The sequence below is a fragment of the Pleurodeles waltl genome, chromosome 6 (genome assembly GCF_031143425.1).
Source record: "Pleurodeles waltl isolate 20211129_DDA chromosome 6, aPleWal1.hap1.20221129, whole genome shotgun sequence".
NCBI lineage: Eukaryota > Metazoa > Chordata > Amphibia > Caudata > Salamandridae > Pleurodeles > Pleurodeles waltl.
In genome coordinates, this window is record NC_090445.1 from 857,890,187 (window position 1) to 857,908,751 (window position 18,565).

Below are 18,565 nucleotides of genomic sequence, written 5' to 3' on the forward strand. Positions count from 1 at the left end.
TAACTGAGCTATGCAACCTATGCTAGTGTTCTACACAGTGCAAAGCATATTCCAACAGATCAGAGGAGCGCATTCTCTCAGTACGTAAACATCCAGCAGAAAGACATCCTAATAGAAATTAAATTGAACTGTCAATCACTGTATATGAAACGTGATCTGGTGCTTTTTTTCATGTTAGAGGAATACATTTTATTACTAGAGTTGAGAACTTCGAAAGGATACAAAAGCAGAAACAGAAAACATTTGGACAATTTTTCTATTTTGTTGTATGTTCAGGGCCCTGGTCGAACAACAAAAGGGTCTGAGATGTTTGCTGGTATGCTTTAAAGTTAACAGTATGCTCTCTTTAAGGCTTAGACGACCTACAAATCCTACCAGTTGTAAAAACAAAATGACAGCTTCTGGCATACTAGTGGAAGGCTTGCTTTGGCAGCTAGTGAAGCATGCCCGGTGAAAAGTGACCTCTAAACAAAACACACATATTCATGCAAAAAGATGCATCTAAAAAAGCCTGGCAAAACCAAAACAGCTTCTGGTAAAAGTGACTGCAGAATCCACAAAAAGCCTTGCAGGCCTCATACAGAAAGTGGTGGTGTGTTCTAGGTAAGCATGCAAGGAAAGAGTTCCCAAAAACCGAGCAGTCGTGGAAGATTAAAAGAAGCCTATTGGGGAGGTAGTGAAAAGGCTATCCTCCACGGGAGGGACACACTCAAACTGGACAGCCAAAAACTAATAAAGCCAGCGAACAGAAAGCATGTAAATGTGAGTGAGAAGAGGCAAAGCCAATGGCAAGAAATGGACGGAATGCCTTTTTAGGTCAGTTTCAATCATGCCCCAGTATGTCTTTGCAGTCAGACAGCTGGGATGTCTGGTAGGCTTCAACCTAGCTAGGGTGAAGCATAATATATGCATCTCAAAATTATTTTATTAGATAATAAGGGATGAAAGGAAGAATTCCTATATTGTGTGATCCATTTCAAAGAGCCAGATAAAAGAACTTGCTGGCTTATTGTCACTATGAGACATGATGGCTTTGCAGTAGTCAAATGACAGCTTTAAAGTGACAGCGCAGTTTTTGCTCTATGTTGGGCTTAAGCCTCTGACAAGAGTTTTTTTTCATTTTTTCCCACTTTTAAAAAGTGGTAACGATGAAATGTTTTTGGGCAGTATATCTACCATATGTGCTTTTAACTCAACTTTACATTTATATTAGGTCTTTAATGATGTTGCTCCTTTGTTCACTACTAAAAAGTCAAGAATGTAAAGGAAATGTTGACCATTTATAGACATTTAATTATTTTGCTTTGTTGTAGTTTGTTCGATGATGCTCTGGGGTTCTGTAGGTGGGCGTGACGGCTCCATGTTTTAAAAAGATTAATGAATATCTCTTGACAGAAAACAATAGACTTTCCTATCAAACTCAACTTTTAAAAAAATGTATGAAGTTTGTGCTTCTTGTTTAGGTACTCAGAACAAAAGTCCAGCCTCAGCAACTGCAAGAGCTGTAAGCTGATATTTGGGGTCAGAAACCTTTACCTTCATAAAAGTGTTTAAATTAAAAATAAACTGAACATATATGTCTATTTTGCTCTTCTGGCATTAGGCTTCCTAGTATAAGTTTTCCTGTCAAACTTGAAGAATTAAACCATTCATGGAGGTTGCGGTACTCACAGCTGGTACCGCAGTATTCTGAATAGAAGCTACGGGTTATAAAGTTGTTGGAAACCACAACTCCTCCGTAAATCCTAACTACCAAAAGAGCTGGCTAGCTACTCACTGAACTAACTTTAGTAGGAATTTATCATCTTTTTGAAACGAGAACCCTATCCTTATGCAGACAACATCTTGAATTTAATTATCAGAGAGAAAAATAATTAAAAGAGAAGGCAGTTTAAAAAGAAGCGCTAACCGAATGTCATATGACAAAAGCCAGAAGACTCAGGACACAAAAAGCCCCAACTACTCAAAGATATTCGAGTCATGAAGAAGAGGAAAAGGGCAGATGTTATAGAAGTGTCTACAACATCTATACCAGCTGAGCATCCTAACAAACAATAAAATAAAGGCAATACAATTGTCATTTGTTACCCTAGAAAAGAGGAAATAAGTAAATGACTGCAAGGTAACTTTTATACATTTCAATCAACTATTGCAAAAGAGCAATCCTGGTAGGCATTCATGTGGAGCTACCAAGATGATCAAACATCTTCGAACACTGCATTGAAACAACCTTTCCTGAGTTGAAGTGCAGAGATGAGGTCAAGCAGCCCAAGAATAACCACCCGTGGTCTCAGAAAACGCGGAGCAGAATGAGGAAGTCAGCCCCCCCATCTGAAACTTTTTACAACATACTGAAAATCATGCAAAACACTCATCTGTTAAATGGAACACAATTAAAAAGTGATCTCAAATGCTGTGAATAAGCACCTTGAAAATTCACAACCTTTGTGCTTGAAACAAAATCCCAGTTTAAAAATAATAGTTTGTAAAAACACATTTACAGTAAAAACAACTGTTCCATGTAGGGACAAAAAACAAGTTAAACAAAAAGCATAAAAAAGATTCAGTTAAAAAAACAGAACATTTATTGGCCACTCAGCACGTTTGGTGTAGGATATAGCATCAGGGAATACCCCGTGAACAGGTGAATGTCAATCTCAATGGGTGTTGGATGTCCACAATACGTTAGGCACACTGCTAGGTCCTGCTGACAATCCTTGCTGCGCACAGTCAACAACCACATGCAGATGGTTTGAGCTGTGGGTTGGATGCAGGGCCTGACAAGATGCAAAGTGCAAGGTGTTGGCTCCTGGGGCAGGGTAGGGTACAGGCTTGGGGACAGACTGTAAGGCCAATCCCCACGGCGCAAGGCCAACCATGGAGAGTTGGGCATAGGGCATGGCTAGACACCAAGCACTGCGAGGTGCAAGGAGTAGCTGGATATGGTCTGTGAAAAAAACAAAAAAATAGAAATTCACTAAAAAACAATTAAAGTGACATTTTATGGTTACAAAATAAACCTAAAATACACAGTAAACTATATATCTGTCTATCTCTGCTTTGTCTCCGAAAAGACAGGTGCCATCAAAGGGCATATCCATAAGAGTGGATTGGACATCCCCTGAAAAGCCAGAGATCCTCAGCCAAGCATGGCACCTTAAGGCCAACGTTGATGCAAGTGATCTGCCTGGTGAGTCGGTCGTATCCAGCCCACATCATACTGTGAAGTTAGCTGCGTCTTTCCCATCAGCAATAGCTTGGGAGAGAATGGCCAAGGTCTCCTCTGGGAACTGTGGCAGCACTAGCGCAACCGTGTCCCATAAGGTATGTGTGTAAAGGCCCTAAGGGCATGTGGTGTTCATAGACCACAAAGCCAGATTGGAGAAAGAAACCTCTTCCCAAACTGATCCAGCCTCTTGGATTCCCTATCCGGGGGTATTTGCCTGGGGACATGGAGACTTGGATAACCAAGCTCTTAGGGGGTCAGGATACAGCCTAGGGAGCGAGGCCCCTGTCAAAGTCTGCATCAGCAATAAGGATGGGGTTGACGGCGACCCTGGGCACACGCAGCAACATGTGTGTTGACATCAGAACCATCGTCAGGGTAGGTAGAGGTGGTACGACCAATGTCGGTTCAGATCCAGGAAAGGATCCATGGGTGCCCTCCAGAGGCCAAAGCTATTGGCGCAGAACCAGAGTGGGGGTCCCTGCTGACTCCGCAGGGCCCAAAGGCACTCCAGCAGATTCAGACTGCCCAAATATGAGGCACATGGCCTCATGGAACTTGTGGAGCTGGGCAGGGGTTGCTCTGGCTCCTGAAAATTCAGGGAGGCGTGGACCCAACCCAGACGCAGGCTCCGAGGATGCAGGACTGAATGATGACACTCCTTTTCACTCGTCGCGTCGGCTGACTGACTAGGTTAAGTCGAAGAACGTTTGCTCTTCTTCGACTTCTCCTTGTGCCTCAACTTACCTGATCGTCCCGAGGATTTGGACTGGGAAGGCAAACAATGGGGGCTTTGCGGTCATTCTCAGAACTGAGCACCAGACCAGAAGCTTAAGGGACGGCCCCTCAAAACTTTCGGATTCATGGCCTGGCACTTGAGGCACGACTTCGGGTTACAGTCCAAACACAAGCACACGAGGTGCGGATCGGTCACGGACATCTTTTGATGACAGGATTCACAAGGCTTGAAAACGATCTTGCGTGACAACATCTTGACGCACCAGGAGTGAAAACACTCAAAAAACCTCAACAAAACGTCGAAACATATCGTTCAAAAAGTTACTGGGGTTAGATCTTCTTCAGATCTGTGCTTGGTTGGCACAGAAGGAAAAGAAAGGGTATCTGTACGACGGGGTAGTTCCTACATAGGTCCCACAATGTCATATCCGGTGCGCATGATGCAGACAATGAATGTGGAGCCAACAAACGCTATCTAATGGTGCGCAGGGATACTGCTCAGGAAAAATCTCTGGGCCGAGACTGACGGCTGTGGGAGATTCTAAGGTTAGGAATCTGCAACTAGAAGTCTCTATCAGATACTTAATTTAGGGGACTTAGCGGTGGGCAGGGTAGTAGCCAATGGGCTACTGACCCTTGGGGTCACTATGCCCCATATAGGCCCACTTCCTGTGGGAAATGGGCATAACCCTGTCCATGAATTCCCACGTATGCCATCACCAAGATGGCTACTTCTGAAAAATCATGTCTACCTCGCAGTAGCTCACCCTAGGGGTGGTACTCGCCTAGGGGTGGCTGCCTACCTGACTAGCTAATTATCTCAACTGTACAGGTGCCACATAGGCTCTGGACAGGGAGGGTGGCTTCCTCTCCTGTGAGGAAAGCTAGATTTGCAATTCAAAGGTAGCAGTCCGTTGAGGCTAGCTACCTTAGAAAGCCTAATCAGCAGGTCATACTGTGCAAAGGGGTGTTACACCCTCTTTCCGGACAGGCTTTTGTTCCGGACCTCCTGAGAGCAGAGGGTTCTCACCCTAGGGGTTCAGAATGGTGTCTCAGTGGCTGACTGGAAAAAACTGGTCAGCAAACACACCAGAGGCTGTGTTTCTGGGGGCACCACTTAGGTGCCCTCTGGGTGCAGGTATTGGTAAATCCAACACTGGCATCAGTGGAGGTTCACCAATATCAGATGTTTGATACCAAACATCCCTTTCTTCAGTGAAATCATCATGTAGCTAGGGAACTCGTACTGACCAGTGTCCAGCACATGCATTTAAAATGGCTTCCCTGGTCACTTACTATGTCAGAAAGTTGACAAAGACATAGCAGAGGTATATCTGTTAGTGCAGATATGCCCCCACATGTAATATTATGCACCCTGCCTTGGGGCTGTAAGGCCTGCTAGAAGGGGATATATATATGTATATATATATATATATATATATATACTGCATGCAGTGTTAGAGGACATGACACACAGGCTATGAACCATGTCATGTTTTCACTTTTGTCTGCACCAAGACACACAGCCTGCCATGTGCTTGGCGAGGAGTCCCCGGGGGTGGCACAATCTGTGCTGCAGCCCTTAGAGACCTTCTTTAGTACCCCAGGCCCTAGGTACAAGCAGTTTAATTTACTAGGGACTTACAGAGGGAGTTAAAGCTTTTGCCAAGTGGGGAAACAACTGTCCAGTTTTGGGAAAGATATCTGGCACTGGGGACCTGGTTAGCAAAAACCCAGTGCACTTTCAGTTGAAATAACATCAGATACCAGGCAAAAAGTGGGGGGTAACTACATCAAAAAGAGGCACTTTTCTACACTCCCCGTGGAATGCTCTTCCTGATTACAGGCGAAACACTTTAGGGTTCCCTTCTCTGCAGCCTTTCCTGAAGGGAACCAACTCTTCTTTTCAACAGGGGGTTGGGAATCTTTACCCTTTTGAGAACTCCTTACTTTTTTCCTTGCCCCTTGGTGCTGAGCCAACAAGCCACCTCCTTGGCAAGCTTCTTGGTGTCAGTAAGCTTGCAGATCATCGTCAACTAGAACACTCTGACTCTTGTGTATATATGGAACTGAATATTCGGTTCTGCAGCATTGTTTTCTAAAAGGAAATTGTGACTATATTTTCTCTGGTTTTGTCACTTTTCGTTTGCCTAAATGTTATGTACCTACACAAATGTGCCCTTGTAAGGGTATTACCCTTACGTTTAATCATATATATCAATAAAATTATGTTTTTATAAAAGCTGATCCAACGCTTCCTGGGCTATATTTATATCCCCAGTGTTTCAGTCACTATTTATCCTTTGCTTAGGGACCCCTATTTCTCAAACCACATAGTCCTAAAACCAGCAAAAAAGAAATTCAGCACAGGATTAACAACAGGAGGTCAGAAGCTAAAAGACTGGGGAAACCACACCAAGAGCTGACAGGTCTAAAAGGGAGAGATAGGCCTTATAACAATGAAAAACGTCTTTAGGAATTTTCCACTGCTAGGACATGTAAACCTAAGTACACATGTCCTACTTTTATAGTACAATGCATGCTGCCCTTTGAGCCTTGAGGGCCTGACTTAGGGTAACGTAAGTAATGAAAGCAACGTTAAGGCCTGCCAAAAGGGTTATTTTGCCACGTCGAAATGGCAGTTTAAAACTGCAAATACAGAATGCTATGTCAGGCATAAGGCTTGTTATAAAAGACTACTTTTGAAGGTGGTACAATGAGTGCTGCAGGCCGACTGGTAGCATTTAATATATACATGCCCTGGAAACATGTATATTGGGGCTTACAAGTAAATTAAATGTGTCAATCAGGTGTAGCCCAATTTCACCATGTTTTAGGGGGTGAGTACAAGCACTTTAGTGCTGGTTAGCAGTAGTAATTGGCAATTCCATAGACTGGAATATTTCTAAACAACAAAATCACAAACATTGCAGCAGTGTGGGAAACTGATATTAATATCATTGAATCAGTGTATTTAGCAACTTAAATGATCTCTTCATGCATAAAGAAGTGTATTAGTCGAATCACATTTAATGGTATTAATTAATCAACCCTTGATTCTACACTACTGGGTTTCGGATCTCTGATTTGCATTTCACACGAACTCTCTGTAGCAGGTGCATGAATTCACTGAGCAATATTTGCGTCTAATTCTCTCAGTACAGCCACTCATCACTACAGAATGAGAAATGGATCACTGTTTTTTGTTATGCAGTCCAGTAGTGTAACTCGCAATGATGCCCCCCCCCCCCCATAGAATGAGTAGAGGGGACCCTTAGTCTTCCATATCTTACAGGTATGAATTGATCTTGGGCTGAATGTGTGCTCCATGAAGGGTTTTGGGATGGGGTCCTGATAGGTCCTCCTCAACCTCCCCCTCCCTCTCCCTCTCCCCCCCAACCCCCAGCAGATGCTGCAGAACCTCATGATACACCCCTGCTGAAGTCTATAGAAAAAAATAGGGGAAAATACAGGGTGTAAACTTATGCCTCCATTCTACCAAGGACTACCAAATCGACTACCATTGAACGGCTGTTTACAACTCTTAGACACACACCCCAGAAGTGTGTTGAGAAGTACTGTATTAAAAGAAAAGGGTATTATTACATCAGCCCAATCTAATCCATATTTTCTGGTCAGTTAAAGATCCTGGAAATCTGTTTCATTTGAAATCAAAGACATTTTCTATTTTTTACAATACCTGCCATATCGCTCATGGCCTTCAGCCCAGGAAAACATGAAAGAAATTCTACCCCATTTGCAACTGGTGCAGGAGTGTGTGCAAGAGCCCGTGTACAAAGGATTACAATATCACAGTCCAGAGATCACGGGTGGGATCAGCAATATGCAAAGTCTTGCTGGCACGAGTACACCACAGCCGTCTTGGAAATGTACAATGTTTTCATCTGATGCTTGAACCATGGCGGTAAAACACAAATATTATTACTGATATCAGCACAGAACGGAGCTTTTTAACATATGTACATAATCCAGATATATTTAAATCTCAAGTGGTACCAACTGGCAGACTCTAATTCAGTCTTATCTTTTAACTGTTCTGCTGTCATCTGTGCCAGAAGCGGAACAGCAACAGGCCCTAATGTAAACAAAGAGAATGGGCTCCAATATCCTGTGGTTAGTTAGTGAAAACTGCCGTTGCTGGGAAGCAGAGGGGCCCTATCGGCCCCAGTGCCGCTGCACTATTCACAGCCATTTACGAGTACTTTATACGGATTTTATCTCTTCATCACACTAGCCAATAAGCATGGATCTACTCCAATAACCCTTTAGTTAAGTAACTTTGTAAAGTAATTCAAAATGACAGTACATCTACAATCTACTTATAATTATATATATAACAAAATGCAAACATTTGTACTAAAACAAGGAGAAATTATCCATAAGGGGGGGGGGGGAGGGGATGTTTTTAAGTATGCTATACAAAAAAGGGAGGTTAGCTAAACACACAGGAAAAGGAAGGTCATGTTCAACTAGACTTAGGCTTGTGTCATTCCTCCTAAACAAAAGGTCTTGTCACTGTTAACTGGAATCAAAGAAACAATAAACAAGAAGGGTCTTGAGTGCATTGGGTCATACTCGCAAAAGACGTGACCACTGCGGGAACTCATGAGGATTGTTCATGAGTCAGCGAGCAAGTTAAATAGGATAGAGCTTGCTGGGTTTGTGGAGGGGAATTTTCAAGCTTGGGATTAGTGCTTAAAATGTTATTAATTTAGTTAACATCATTGATAAATGGAAGACCCTCCGTTGAAATCTCCAGACATTATTTACTGGAACTCTTGACTGAGATATATATATAGTTACTTACCCAGAAATCATCTTTTCATGGCATGTAGTGCTGAAGCTTCACATGCTATGCATACTGCTGCCATCTTGTGTTGGGTCCGGAGAGTTGCAAGTTGTTTTCTTCAAAGAAGCATTTTCAAGTCCCGGAATCGAGTGACTCCTCCTTCTCAATGATACTGTGCAGGGGCATTGACTCCTTTGTTAGATTGTTTTCCCACAGGCAGGGGAGAAAAGGAGTGTAGAGGAAGTATAGAGAAAGATTTCCATGCAAATGTAACTACATATGTACAAATATATACAAATATAAAGTAACTGGAATGGCCAAAGGTGTTCAGGGAGGAGGGAGGGCACATGTGAACCTACAAGTCTACACGCCATGAACAGATTCTTACTAGGTAAGTAAAATCTTCCGTTCAATGGCATGTGTGGCTGTAGATACACATGCTCTGCATAGACTGTAAAGTAGAGCCCCTCCATAAAAGCGGTGGCTAGCCTGTGGGAATTGCAGTTGACTGGAAAAGTGTTCGTAGTACAGCTTGTCCTTCACTGGCTTGCTTTGTAAACGTATGTGGTGTGGACCATGAAGCTGCCTGACAAATGTCAACTGTAGGTATGTTTCCAAGGGAAGCCGTAGTGCCTCCTTTTTTCCTAGTAGAATGTGCTCTAGGAGTAACAGGTAACTGCCTCTTTGCTTTAACATACCAATTTTGTATACTCTTTACTATGCTGTTTTTGGATCTTGGAGAGCCTTTGTGAGGTAGTGAAAAGCTACTAATAGTTGTTTAGTTTTCCTAAAATCTTTGGTTCTGTCAATGTAAAACATGCATGCTCGTTTAGCATCTAGGGTGTGGAGAGCTCCTTCTGCAACTCAGTCAGGCTACGAAAAGAAGACTGGTAGCTCAATGGATTGGTTGATATGGAATTGGGAAACCACTTTAAGGAGGAACTTCAGGGTTTGTGGGAAGGACCACCTTGTCTCGATGAATGTGGAGGAATGGTTCTTCCAAGGTTAGTGCCTGGAGCTCACTAAGACATGTGAGTGAAGTTATAGCGATAAAGAACGCCACTTTCCAAAAAGATACTGAAGAGGGCATGAATGAAGTGGCTCAAAAGGAGTGCCAATGAACCTGGTAAGCACAACACTGAGGTTCCAGGATGGTGCAGAGGCACTTTGGGTGGAACACCCCTTTTAGGGCCTTCCACAAAGGCTTTCATGACTGAGATTCTGAACAATGAAGTATGTCTGTTCTGTATATATGCAGGTATAGCTGCGAGATGTATGGGAATGGAAGTGTAAGCTAAATTTGCCTTCTGTAAGTGGAGCAAATAAGAAACAATGTCTTGGGCAGTAGCTTTAATGGGATTAATATGTTTGGGTTGTTAGTAGCGTAGACAAACGTTTCCATTTTGCAGCATAACATGCTCTGGTTGTGGGTCTTCGAGCTTCCCTGAGAATGTCCATACGTTCCACAGGCAATCCTAAGTAACCAAACTCTCACTTCAGGAGCCATATTGCAAGGTTGAGTGACTTGGAGTCTGGAAGTCTGACCTGTCCTTGATTTTGAGTGAGAAGGTCTTGCCTATTTGGGAGCTTTTCATGGGGAACTACTGAGAGGTCCAGAAGTGTGGTGAGCCATGGCTGACACGCCCAAGTCGGAGCTACAAAGATCACGGTGAGAGATGTCTGCCTGACTCTCCAAACCAGAAATGGAATGAGAGGGACAGGAGGAAAAGAGTAGGCAAATATCCCTGAGCAGTTCATCCATAGAACATTGCGCTTGCGTAGAGGGTGTGGATACCTGGAGGCAAAGCTTGGGCATTTAACATTTTCTGCTTTGGCAAAAACGTATATCTGAGGAGTTCCCCACTTTAGGAAGTATTTTTGAAGGACTTGCAGGTGAAGTTCCCATTTGTGGACTTGTTGGTCCATCCAGCTGAGCAGGTCTGCAAAGTCATTGTCCGTTCCTGGAAGATACTCTGCCACCAGGTGAATGTGGTGGTGGTGGTAGAGAGCCCACTTCCATATTGTCTGACAGAGTTGTGACAGCTGGGCCGATCGTGGCCACCCACCGTTTCTGTAGGCAATATATGGGTGTCATATTGTCCCTGAGGACTAAGACAACTTTGTGAGAGGTGACGGTGAAATGCCTTCAGGGCTAGAAATACTGCCTGAAGCTTGAGGTTACAGATGTAGGGATTGGTGCTGGAGATCCCAAAAGGCCCTGTACTGTGCAGTCTTGAAGGTGAGCGCCACAACCTGTCAGTGATGCATTTGTGGTCAGAATGACCCAAGGCACAGGGCCACAAAAGGCCACCCTTTCAACTGGTTGTTGGTGTTCCACTATTGCATAGCGAGGAGTAGGGCAGTCTAACACTAGATCTTCCAGGTGACCCTGTGACTCACCTCAACCCATTACTCCATCTGCTCCTGCGTTGTTCCTCACCTTTCCCATTACTTTTGAAATTTTTCTTGGACGGCCAAAGAATGCTGTCCCCCTCCACAAAAGAGCTTTTGCACATTTACAACTTCTTTTTTTTTTTTTTATGTTATTGACCAATCCAAGTGACGCTTTAGATAAGTCAATAAAAAAGAAAAGAAAATGGACCCACGTTATTCTGTGGGCGTGTGCATGCAAGGTGATGTGAGCCCCTGTGGATTTACGTAACTGTAGACAGTGGTTGTGTCACTGTTTCACATTTTCCTTTTTACGAAATTAAACCTCACCGTCAAAAAGCACGGCTTTTTGCTGATGCTGTTCAGCATAGCCAAAAAGCATTGGCAAAGCCAGAAGGTCCCAAAGGCAAAAACTATTGGCTTTGCCAATGCTTGTTAAAACACTCAAAGGGATGTCAGAGGATTCCTACGTGTTGGGTTGGCTAAGGATGAACAGGTGTCCATCTTTACAGCCTTGTTTATTCACCAAGAGCAAGGTGACATTTATACAGTTTGCAGAGAACGCATTCATAAGGCAAAAATGGGTATGGTTATAGATGGAGATATTTTGATCTACTTACAAAGTGGACTCCTGCTCTTTTTGGTTCCTTTGTAACTCACTTCAATGAGCAGGTGTAACAGTGATAAAGACAAAAGACATGTCCCTTCCCAAAGAGTTAGCTCTAAAGTGACTGATAAAGCATCTAGTGCATCCACTCGAGAAGAATATGGATCTCAAGCAGCTGACAATTGTCCAATCTCCCTTATTGTGTTAGATTTTGACTAATGTGGTATTCAAACAATCACAATCCTGTTTTGAAGGATCACCTTACCAAAGTGACAATTCCAGCACAAGTCAGCAGACTTACCTTTTCTTGTCTGTGTGAATGACCTCAATGGATATAGAATATTAACCTCTCCTTCTCCATTTTAAAGTATTTTAGCACAAATGACAATCTGCCCACGTTCTAGGTACCGCTCCTTTATTTGGTTAAGTAGCTTTCGAGTGACCTTCCTTATTTCTACTCGGGAACAGCAATCAATTATTCATTGGCTCCCATGCTACCATATGGTCAATCATGAAAGAGTTGCCCTGTGCTAGGTGCAGCAAATTCTGACCCAAGACTCTTCAGAGACTAATAGTATAATTCGGTCATGAACTCTTGATGCTGTACATGTGTGCTGCTGGCCTGAAAAGGACTGCTGCCTATTCACGCTATTGTCCCTGAAAATCAGCAGATAATTAATTTGAATGGCTCCTTGGTAATCTTCAAAAAGCACTGGCAATAAGCTAATAAGCCATGCACATGAGAGATATCAGCTTTGGCAATGATTTGTAGTAATGGCAGAGCTGGCTGCGTCATAGCGCATTTTAAATTATTGTTTTTAGCTGTGGGCTCAACCATCTCCCCTCGCCTGTTCTCAACCCCCACTGCATCCTTTTTTCCTGCCCTCCGCTTTGCCTTGTCCCCCAACCTACTCTCCTGTTTGTTGGCAATCAAATAAAGAAGAAGTGGTTGGCATGAGGCATCATGGAGAATTGAAGGAGGGAGGGCAGGAGAGGAGGACGCGGGGTGGGGTTGCAGAACAGGTGATAGGGGATGTGGGAGCACACAAAAAAATGGAGTTGGCAGAAGAGGCTGGGGTAGGCACATTGATAGTGAAGGGTGGGCGAGAGGGGGCTGGAACAAGCACACAGACTACTGACAGTCTTCTGGGCTTTCTAGGCCTGTAAAGAATCTGGTCTTGAAGGATGGCTAGGGTACAAAAGAGATGCATAACTTGGGCATTTTGTGTATTCAGAGTTTGAAAATAAGTCTATTTCTGGAAATCCCCATTCACAAAAGACACTGTGTAATCCTGTGTTGTTTAATACCCATTTGTGATGCTATGGAACTGCTCTGCTGAGAGTATCTGCTTCTGCAATTTGGACACCAGGTAGCTATACTGCCGTAATGCACAAATTTCACACAGTCAAACATTTCCAAATTGTCTGTCTCTAGATACAGAGATCTAAATTGTTTCCCTCCTTGATTGTTGATGTAGTATATTGTCATCATATTTTCTGTTCAGGGATATTGTTTTGAAGCAGACATAAGAGCTAGATGGATTGCCCTCAACTCCAGCAAGCGTCATGTTGTACATCTTCTATTTCTCCAAACACAACCTTTTACCTTGAAGATGATCCATGTGGATTCTCCAACTTAACACAGATACATGCATCACAATGGTTTGGAATGACGTGTTGGGTTGAAACAGAGCACCTTTTAGGAGATTGGTTGATCAACACCACCAAGGAAAAGAGTTGATTGCAGCCTGAGAAACAGTTAACTTACCTTTGCAACTGCCTGTGCGCGGACACGACTGTCTCCTACACACTGTTGTAACAGTCATCCCTAGAAGCTTCAGGCAAACTGAAGGCTCACACATTACTGCTAATTGTGAGCCCCGGACTGCTCAGAGGTAATGGATACCCCAAACTGGGACTAAAAAAAGGTCATCTTCTTGAGGTGTGCAGTGACTAATTTCATAGCACTCATTTTTAACAGAAAGGATGAAATTGGAATGATACTGCAAACTACCACCAGAAATCCTAGATGTTGCTTTATGATGTGGATGTGAAAGTAGGCCTCCTGAAGATCTACGACACATATCTAATTCTCTTGGTTGATTTAGGGGGTAAGATTTGGTAAACTGAAAACATGCTTCTCCTTCTTTATAAATATATGTGTTTGCTGAGATCAGTTTGAGATTAGGACGATATTCTTGCTTTGTTCCCCTGTTTTGAATCGGAAAGTAACAGGAGTACATTCTCCTTCCTTTTTGGGGATGACAGACCGGTTCTATTGCATTTGTGATCATAAGGGTGCTTAACTCCAGTTTCAATAACTCTTGATGGCACCAAGATGTTTTTTTGGAGTGGTGGATGGAGATGAGTTATGCTTTATTGAACACCCATTTTGCACAATATTCTGCATTAATATAGATTTTATTATAGTCTTCCATCCCCCCAGATAATTGATGATGCTTTTCCAAATCAGAGAGACAAACTGAAGAGGGGGCAGCAGAGAATCACTGCTTGACAGGCTTTCTTGTGGCATCTGTTGTTAGATGGCAGCTTCTCCCATTTCCTCACTTTTGCTGTTGTTGCGGTTTCTAGTAACGTTGTGGCCATGGGAAGACATGAACACTATTGTTGGTGGATAATGCCTAGCACAGGTTTTCTACTGGTGCTTTCTCCATATTTTCTATTTCTCAAGGCCAAAACCTTTGAATATCGACAACGCTCCAGAAAAGGCATGCATATCTTTATGGGGTAGTTTCACCTCGAAATGCCAGTCTCTCTCCCATAGGAAATTAATCATAATGCTCAAGCAGGGCAGTAGCATTTGCCATCTTCATGACAGTTACAGAGGTGCCACAGAAGTGTCTTTCTAGCACATCCATTTTCTTTGGTCTCCTTTTCAAGAGGGTCTGTTGAGGATGGAGAAGTGGGATGATACTTTCTCGCAGCAGAAACATTCATGAAATACAGAAAGGGTCTGCCTGTAGGAACAAGGGATATTATTCCGGCGCCATGCATTCTTCTGCAAGCACACTGGAGTTAGGAACAGCTCTACAGCAGGTTCTAATACACTTAGAAACAAAGAAAGCAGAGGTCGTAGAAACAAAATGTGATGAAGGGCTTCAAAGGTCACTGAAATCTTTAGGATGAGTTATTGGTATGGGTATGTTGACTTTTGCAGTGCCCCTTACTAAAACTTTGTTGAAAGCTGCCTTTTCCTCTATAGGTGGAACCTGCTCTGGAGGTGATAAGAGTTGCAGAAGAGAACAAATAATATGTAAAGTACGCATGACAAAGAGATTTATTATGACATCTGTATCTAGAATGTCACATGGATCTTAAACAGTGCGATCCTGAACACAGATGAGTTATTTTAAACAGCCTTTGAAAATACAATGGCCATTGTATTTTCAAAGGCTGTTTAAAATACGTTTAACAAAAAGCATTTCATATGCATATACTTTTTGGAAAAAGCGCTCAGGGATCTCACATGTAGGCGAACAATTCTGTGCTTAGTACTAATAATGAAGATCCACCTGGAGGACAACAGATTTAATACTAATTGGTTAGGGACGTGATTGGGATGTTTCTTGCATGCTCTCTTTTATCAGTTAGCTGACCTACTGATAGTTATGGTTATAATACTTAGCACATAATAAATATTAGTTTGTTGTAAAATATCAATACTTGTGTGTATTCCGGTTCGGAGGGCTACACCAGAGCTCTCCAATAACAAGGTCAGAAGAGAGTCTCTGGTAGATTTATCTAGCTCTTTACACCCACACTAGCATAACTCAACGAGAAGTGGGAGAAGAGTCCTGCCCATTTTCCCTTTTCTCCATAAAAGTCACGGTCTCTCATTGGGGCTTAATAAATCTACCCGGTGTGACCCTAATTATTTTGTGGAATAAGATGGTAGGGAAAGTCCAAACTGAATAGCATTTCTTTGCACATGCAAAAGGTGCAGGCTGTTAGCTTGTGGATCTGGTTTTAACGCAACCTCTAAATGTGTGCATACCATTCTCTTGCGTAACTTACTGACTGATTTATCCATTGGAGAAATAAAAACATCTCAGCAAAAAATTAGACATCAAATAAAACCTTGTTTGAGCCACACAGATCAGCGTCTTCCAGAGTGAGTCACAAAACAGTGCAGGCGTGTTCTTCCTCTCACCTCTTTTTTGTTCTGTGTGTCCTCACACAATTTCAACCTTCCTCTTGTCACTGAAACTGCGGGAGATTCTTGGCATTTCTGTAACTTAAAGAATGTTTGAACAAATATTACAAGAAGCCAATTTAGCAATATAAAACCAAACAACCTTTGTGTTGTTAAGTGGATTATCAACATAAATACTTCAGTAGCGACAATGCCCACTTCATTCCTGGCTTCAGAGAGGTGACACCAATGCTTTTTGTTATTTTGTTAAAACTTGGTAATGCTTGCTCCATTCTTTTCATAACTTGGGTGACTAAATGTAAATGCATTAAATATGATTTAAACAAAATGTTCCAAGAGATGCTCTATTCAAACAAAATAGGCTTTTTGTGAATCCTAAACCAAACCCCCATTTCAATCTGTGTTTTAGCAAGGGAATGCTTGAAAACAATTTCTTCTCCCCTTCTAAAAACACCATAAGCTTGCTGACTGCTGGACCTTGACCGATCTAATTAAACTTCTCAGAATACATCTTTTCTGGATTACAAGATCAGGAGCCAGAGGGAAGCTCAACAGTAAATACAAACCTAGTCTCAATGTCAATTTTAGAGACACATTTTTAAGAAATAAGATTTCATAGCTTACGTTTCTAGATCATCTACCATCAAGTGTTTGTAATCCTTCAATAACTAAATATTGTGAGGATCCAACTCTATGACCAATAACATCAGGCAAAGGATCTGCATTGGAAAATCTATTAAAATGTGTAGGATTTTACCTTAACAAATATCTTATGTTAGCACCAAATTTACACCGGGGCTCCACAGGCCAGATTAGAAAAACTAACTGATGTAGAAATCAGAGATGCAGTAATAATCATTGCTCTTGAAATGATCAATCTTTATAGCTGAACCTACCATTTTGAAGGATTACAAACAATTAAAAAAGTATGACTGATCACCCAGAAGTTGATAATCCAAACCGGTTGCTGTAATCACCTCTAAAGTATGTCATTTATAATATTTACTTCAAATTTAATGACAAAACCCACATTAAAACACTGTCAGCCAAAGCATATATATGCATCATTTCGAACAAGAGCACTTGATGACATATTGTGGTTTGGACAGATATGCATACTTAATTATGTTCTCTAAGAAACAAACTAGTCAATTAAATTGACAATCACAGTAGGTAAACCTGTGATCAACTTACATTACACAATAAACACACAAAACCACAAGGTACACATGGGTCTCTATATTAAAAAAAGAGAGATCACAATAAGTTACCACAACATGGCTATCAACCATACATACTAATCAAATACTTACCTCTTTGACAAATCTTATGGGTACATTAAATTGTACAGGATGAAACTTGTAAGATATGAGGCTCCAATGCCACAGAAATTTAAAATTTTATGAGTTAAGATCTACAACTGTCACTCTATAAAAAGACCAACATCAAATAAACAATGTTACTCGGAAAGAAGCACTTGATCAAGAGTGAAACAACTGGATGAGCACATCAAATGTAACCTCTTTACACTGCACAAACTAGGCAAACCATTCAAAAAACTTAAAAACTTTGGAATGCAGTAAAAAAAAGCAACCAACTACAAAACAACATTTTCATGTACATCATAAACCCAATTTCAGAAATTTGTTAGTAAAGGTGGGTACTAGAGAATACCAACCTACACATCTTTTAAAGATGATAGGAACATATCTGCGCTTGAATTATGTCAACTGCTGTGATGGTATTAAAAAGACCCTACATACAACACCCAACAACTCTCGCAGCTTGTGATACAGTATCAGTAATTTATATGATCAAATGCCTGAGATCCAAAGTGTATTTTGACCAAACCACAAGAAAGGTGAAAACGCGGATTGCTGAAACCCACAATTCATAACAGAGAGACAAAATCCAACTTAGGCTGAATGGACTATAGCCAATGAACACAATAAACAAGGTTCCAAAATGTCTGAAAAAGTACACTGGCTGCAACATGGTGCAGACACTCGAAGGACACATCTCCTACGGGAGGTCTTTTGCACTGAATGTTTAGGTTTTTGTAGCCCTCAGGTTTAAATGAGGAACAACTTGTTTCCTATAATCACAACTGCACCTTCTCAGTAGTTCCAAGGCCAAAAAAAGAAAGAACACCACACAAAAGTTTAAAGGCCACACAAAACTGAACAAGAATCAATCTGCCAAAGTTCTCTTTGAGCTACAACATAAAACAGCAAAAAACTAAATCACTCAGAATGCCCCACTGATTCAGATTTCTTACTTCCATTGGAAACGAAAAAGGTGGCCACTCTCAGATAACAGAGATAGATAATGGTGCAATTGCGGAGAATTGAGCACATCACATGGACTTAAAGGTACACAACAACATGAAAAACTATATAAGACTTTAAATAACCTGCACTAAACGTCCGTACAAGGATGTCAATGAGCAACTTAGGGCCTTTGATGGAATGCACTAGAAACATGTCAAACATACTTTTGCATGCCACAATGCTTATGTGAATTAGAGTTATTTATATTTTCTATCACAAAACTGCATATTAAAAAAATCCTTTGAAAAATGTGTCGTACAAATTCACTACTAAACAATTTATATAAAAA

The 18,565-nt window shown here is 41.8% G+C and overlaps 1 protein-coding gene across 5 annotated transcripts in view; it reads right to left on the bottom strand.

Annotated features, from left to right (window-relative positions):
- The window catches only part of ARHGAP19 (Rho GTPase activating protein 19), a 223,159-nt gene that overhangs the window by 11,801 nt on the left and 192,793 nt on the right, over positions 1 to 18,565 (bottom strand). For 3 of the 5 annotated variants that reach the window (XM_069239607.1, XM_069239604.1, XM_069239603.1), the window contains one exon: positions 15,944 to 16,027. In XM_069239607.1, coding sequence (XP_069095708.1) covers positions 15,944 to 16,027 — 84 coding nt within the window. The remainder of the gene's footprint in view (positions 1 to 15,943; positions 16,028 to 18,565) is intronic. The other 2 variants (XM_069239608.1, XM_069239606.1) reach the window with 1 other exon arrangement.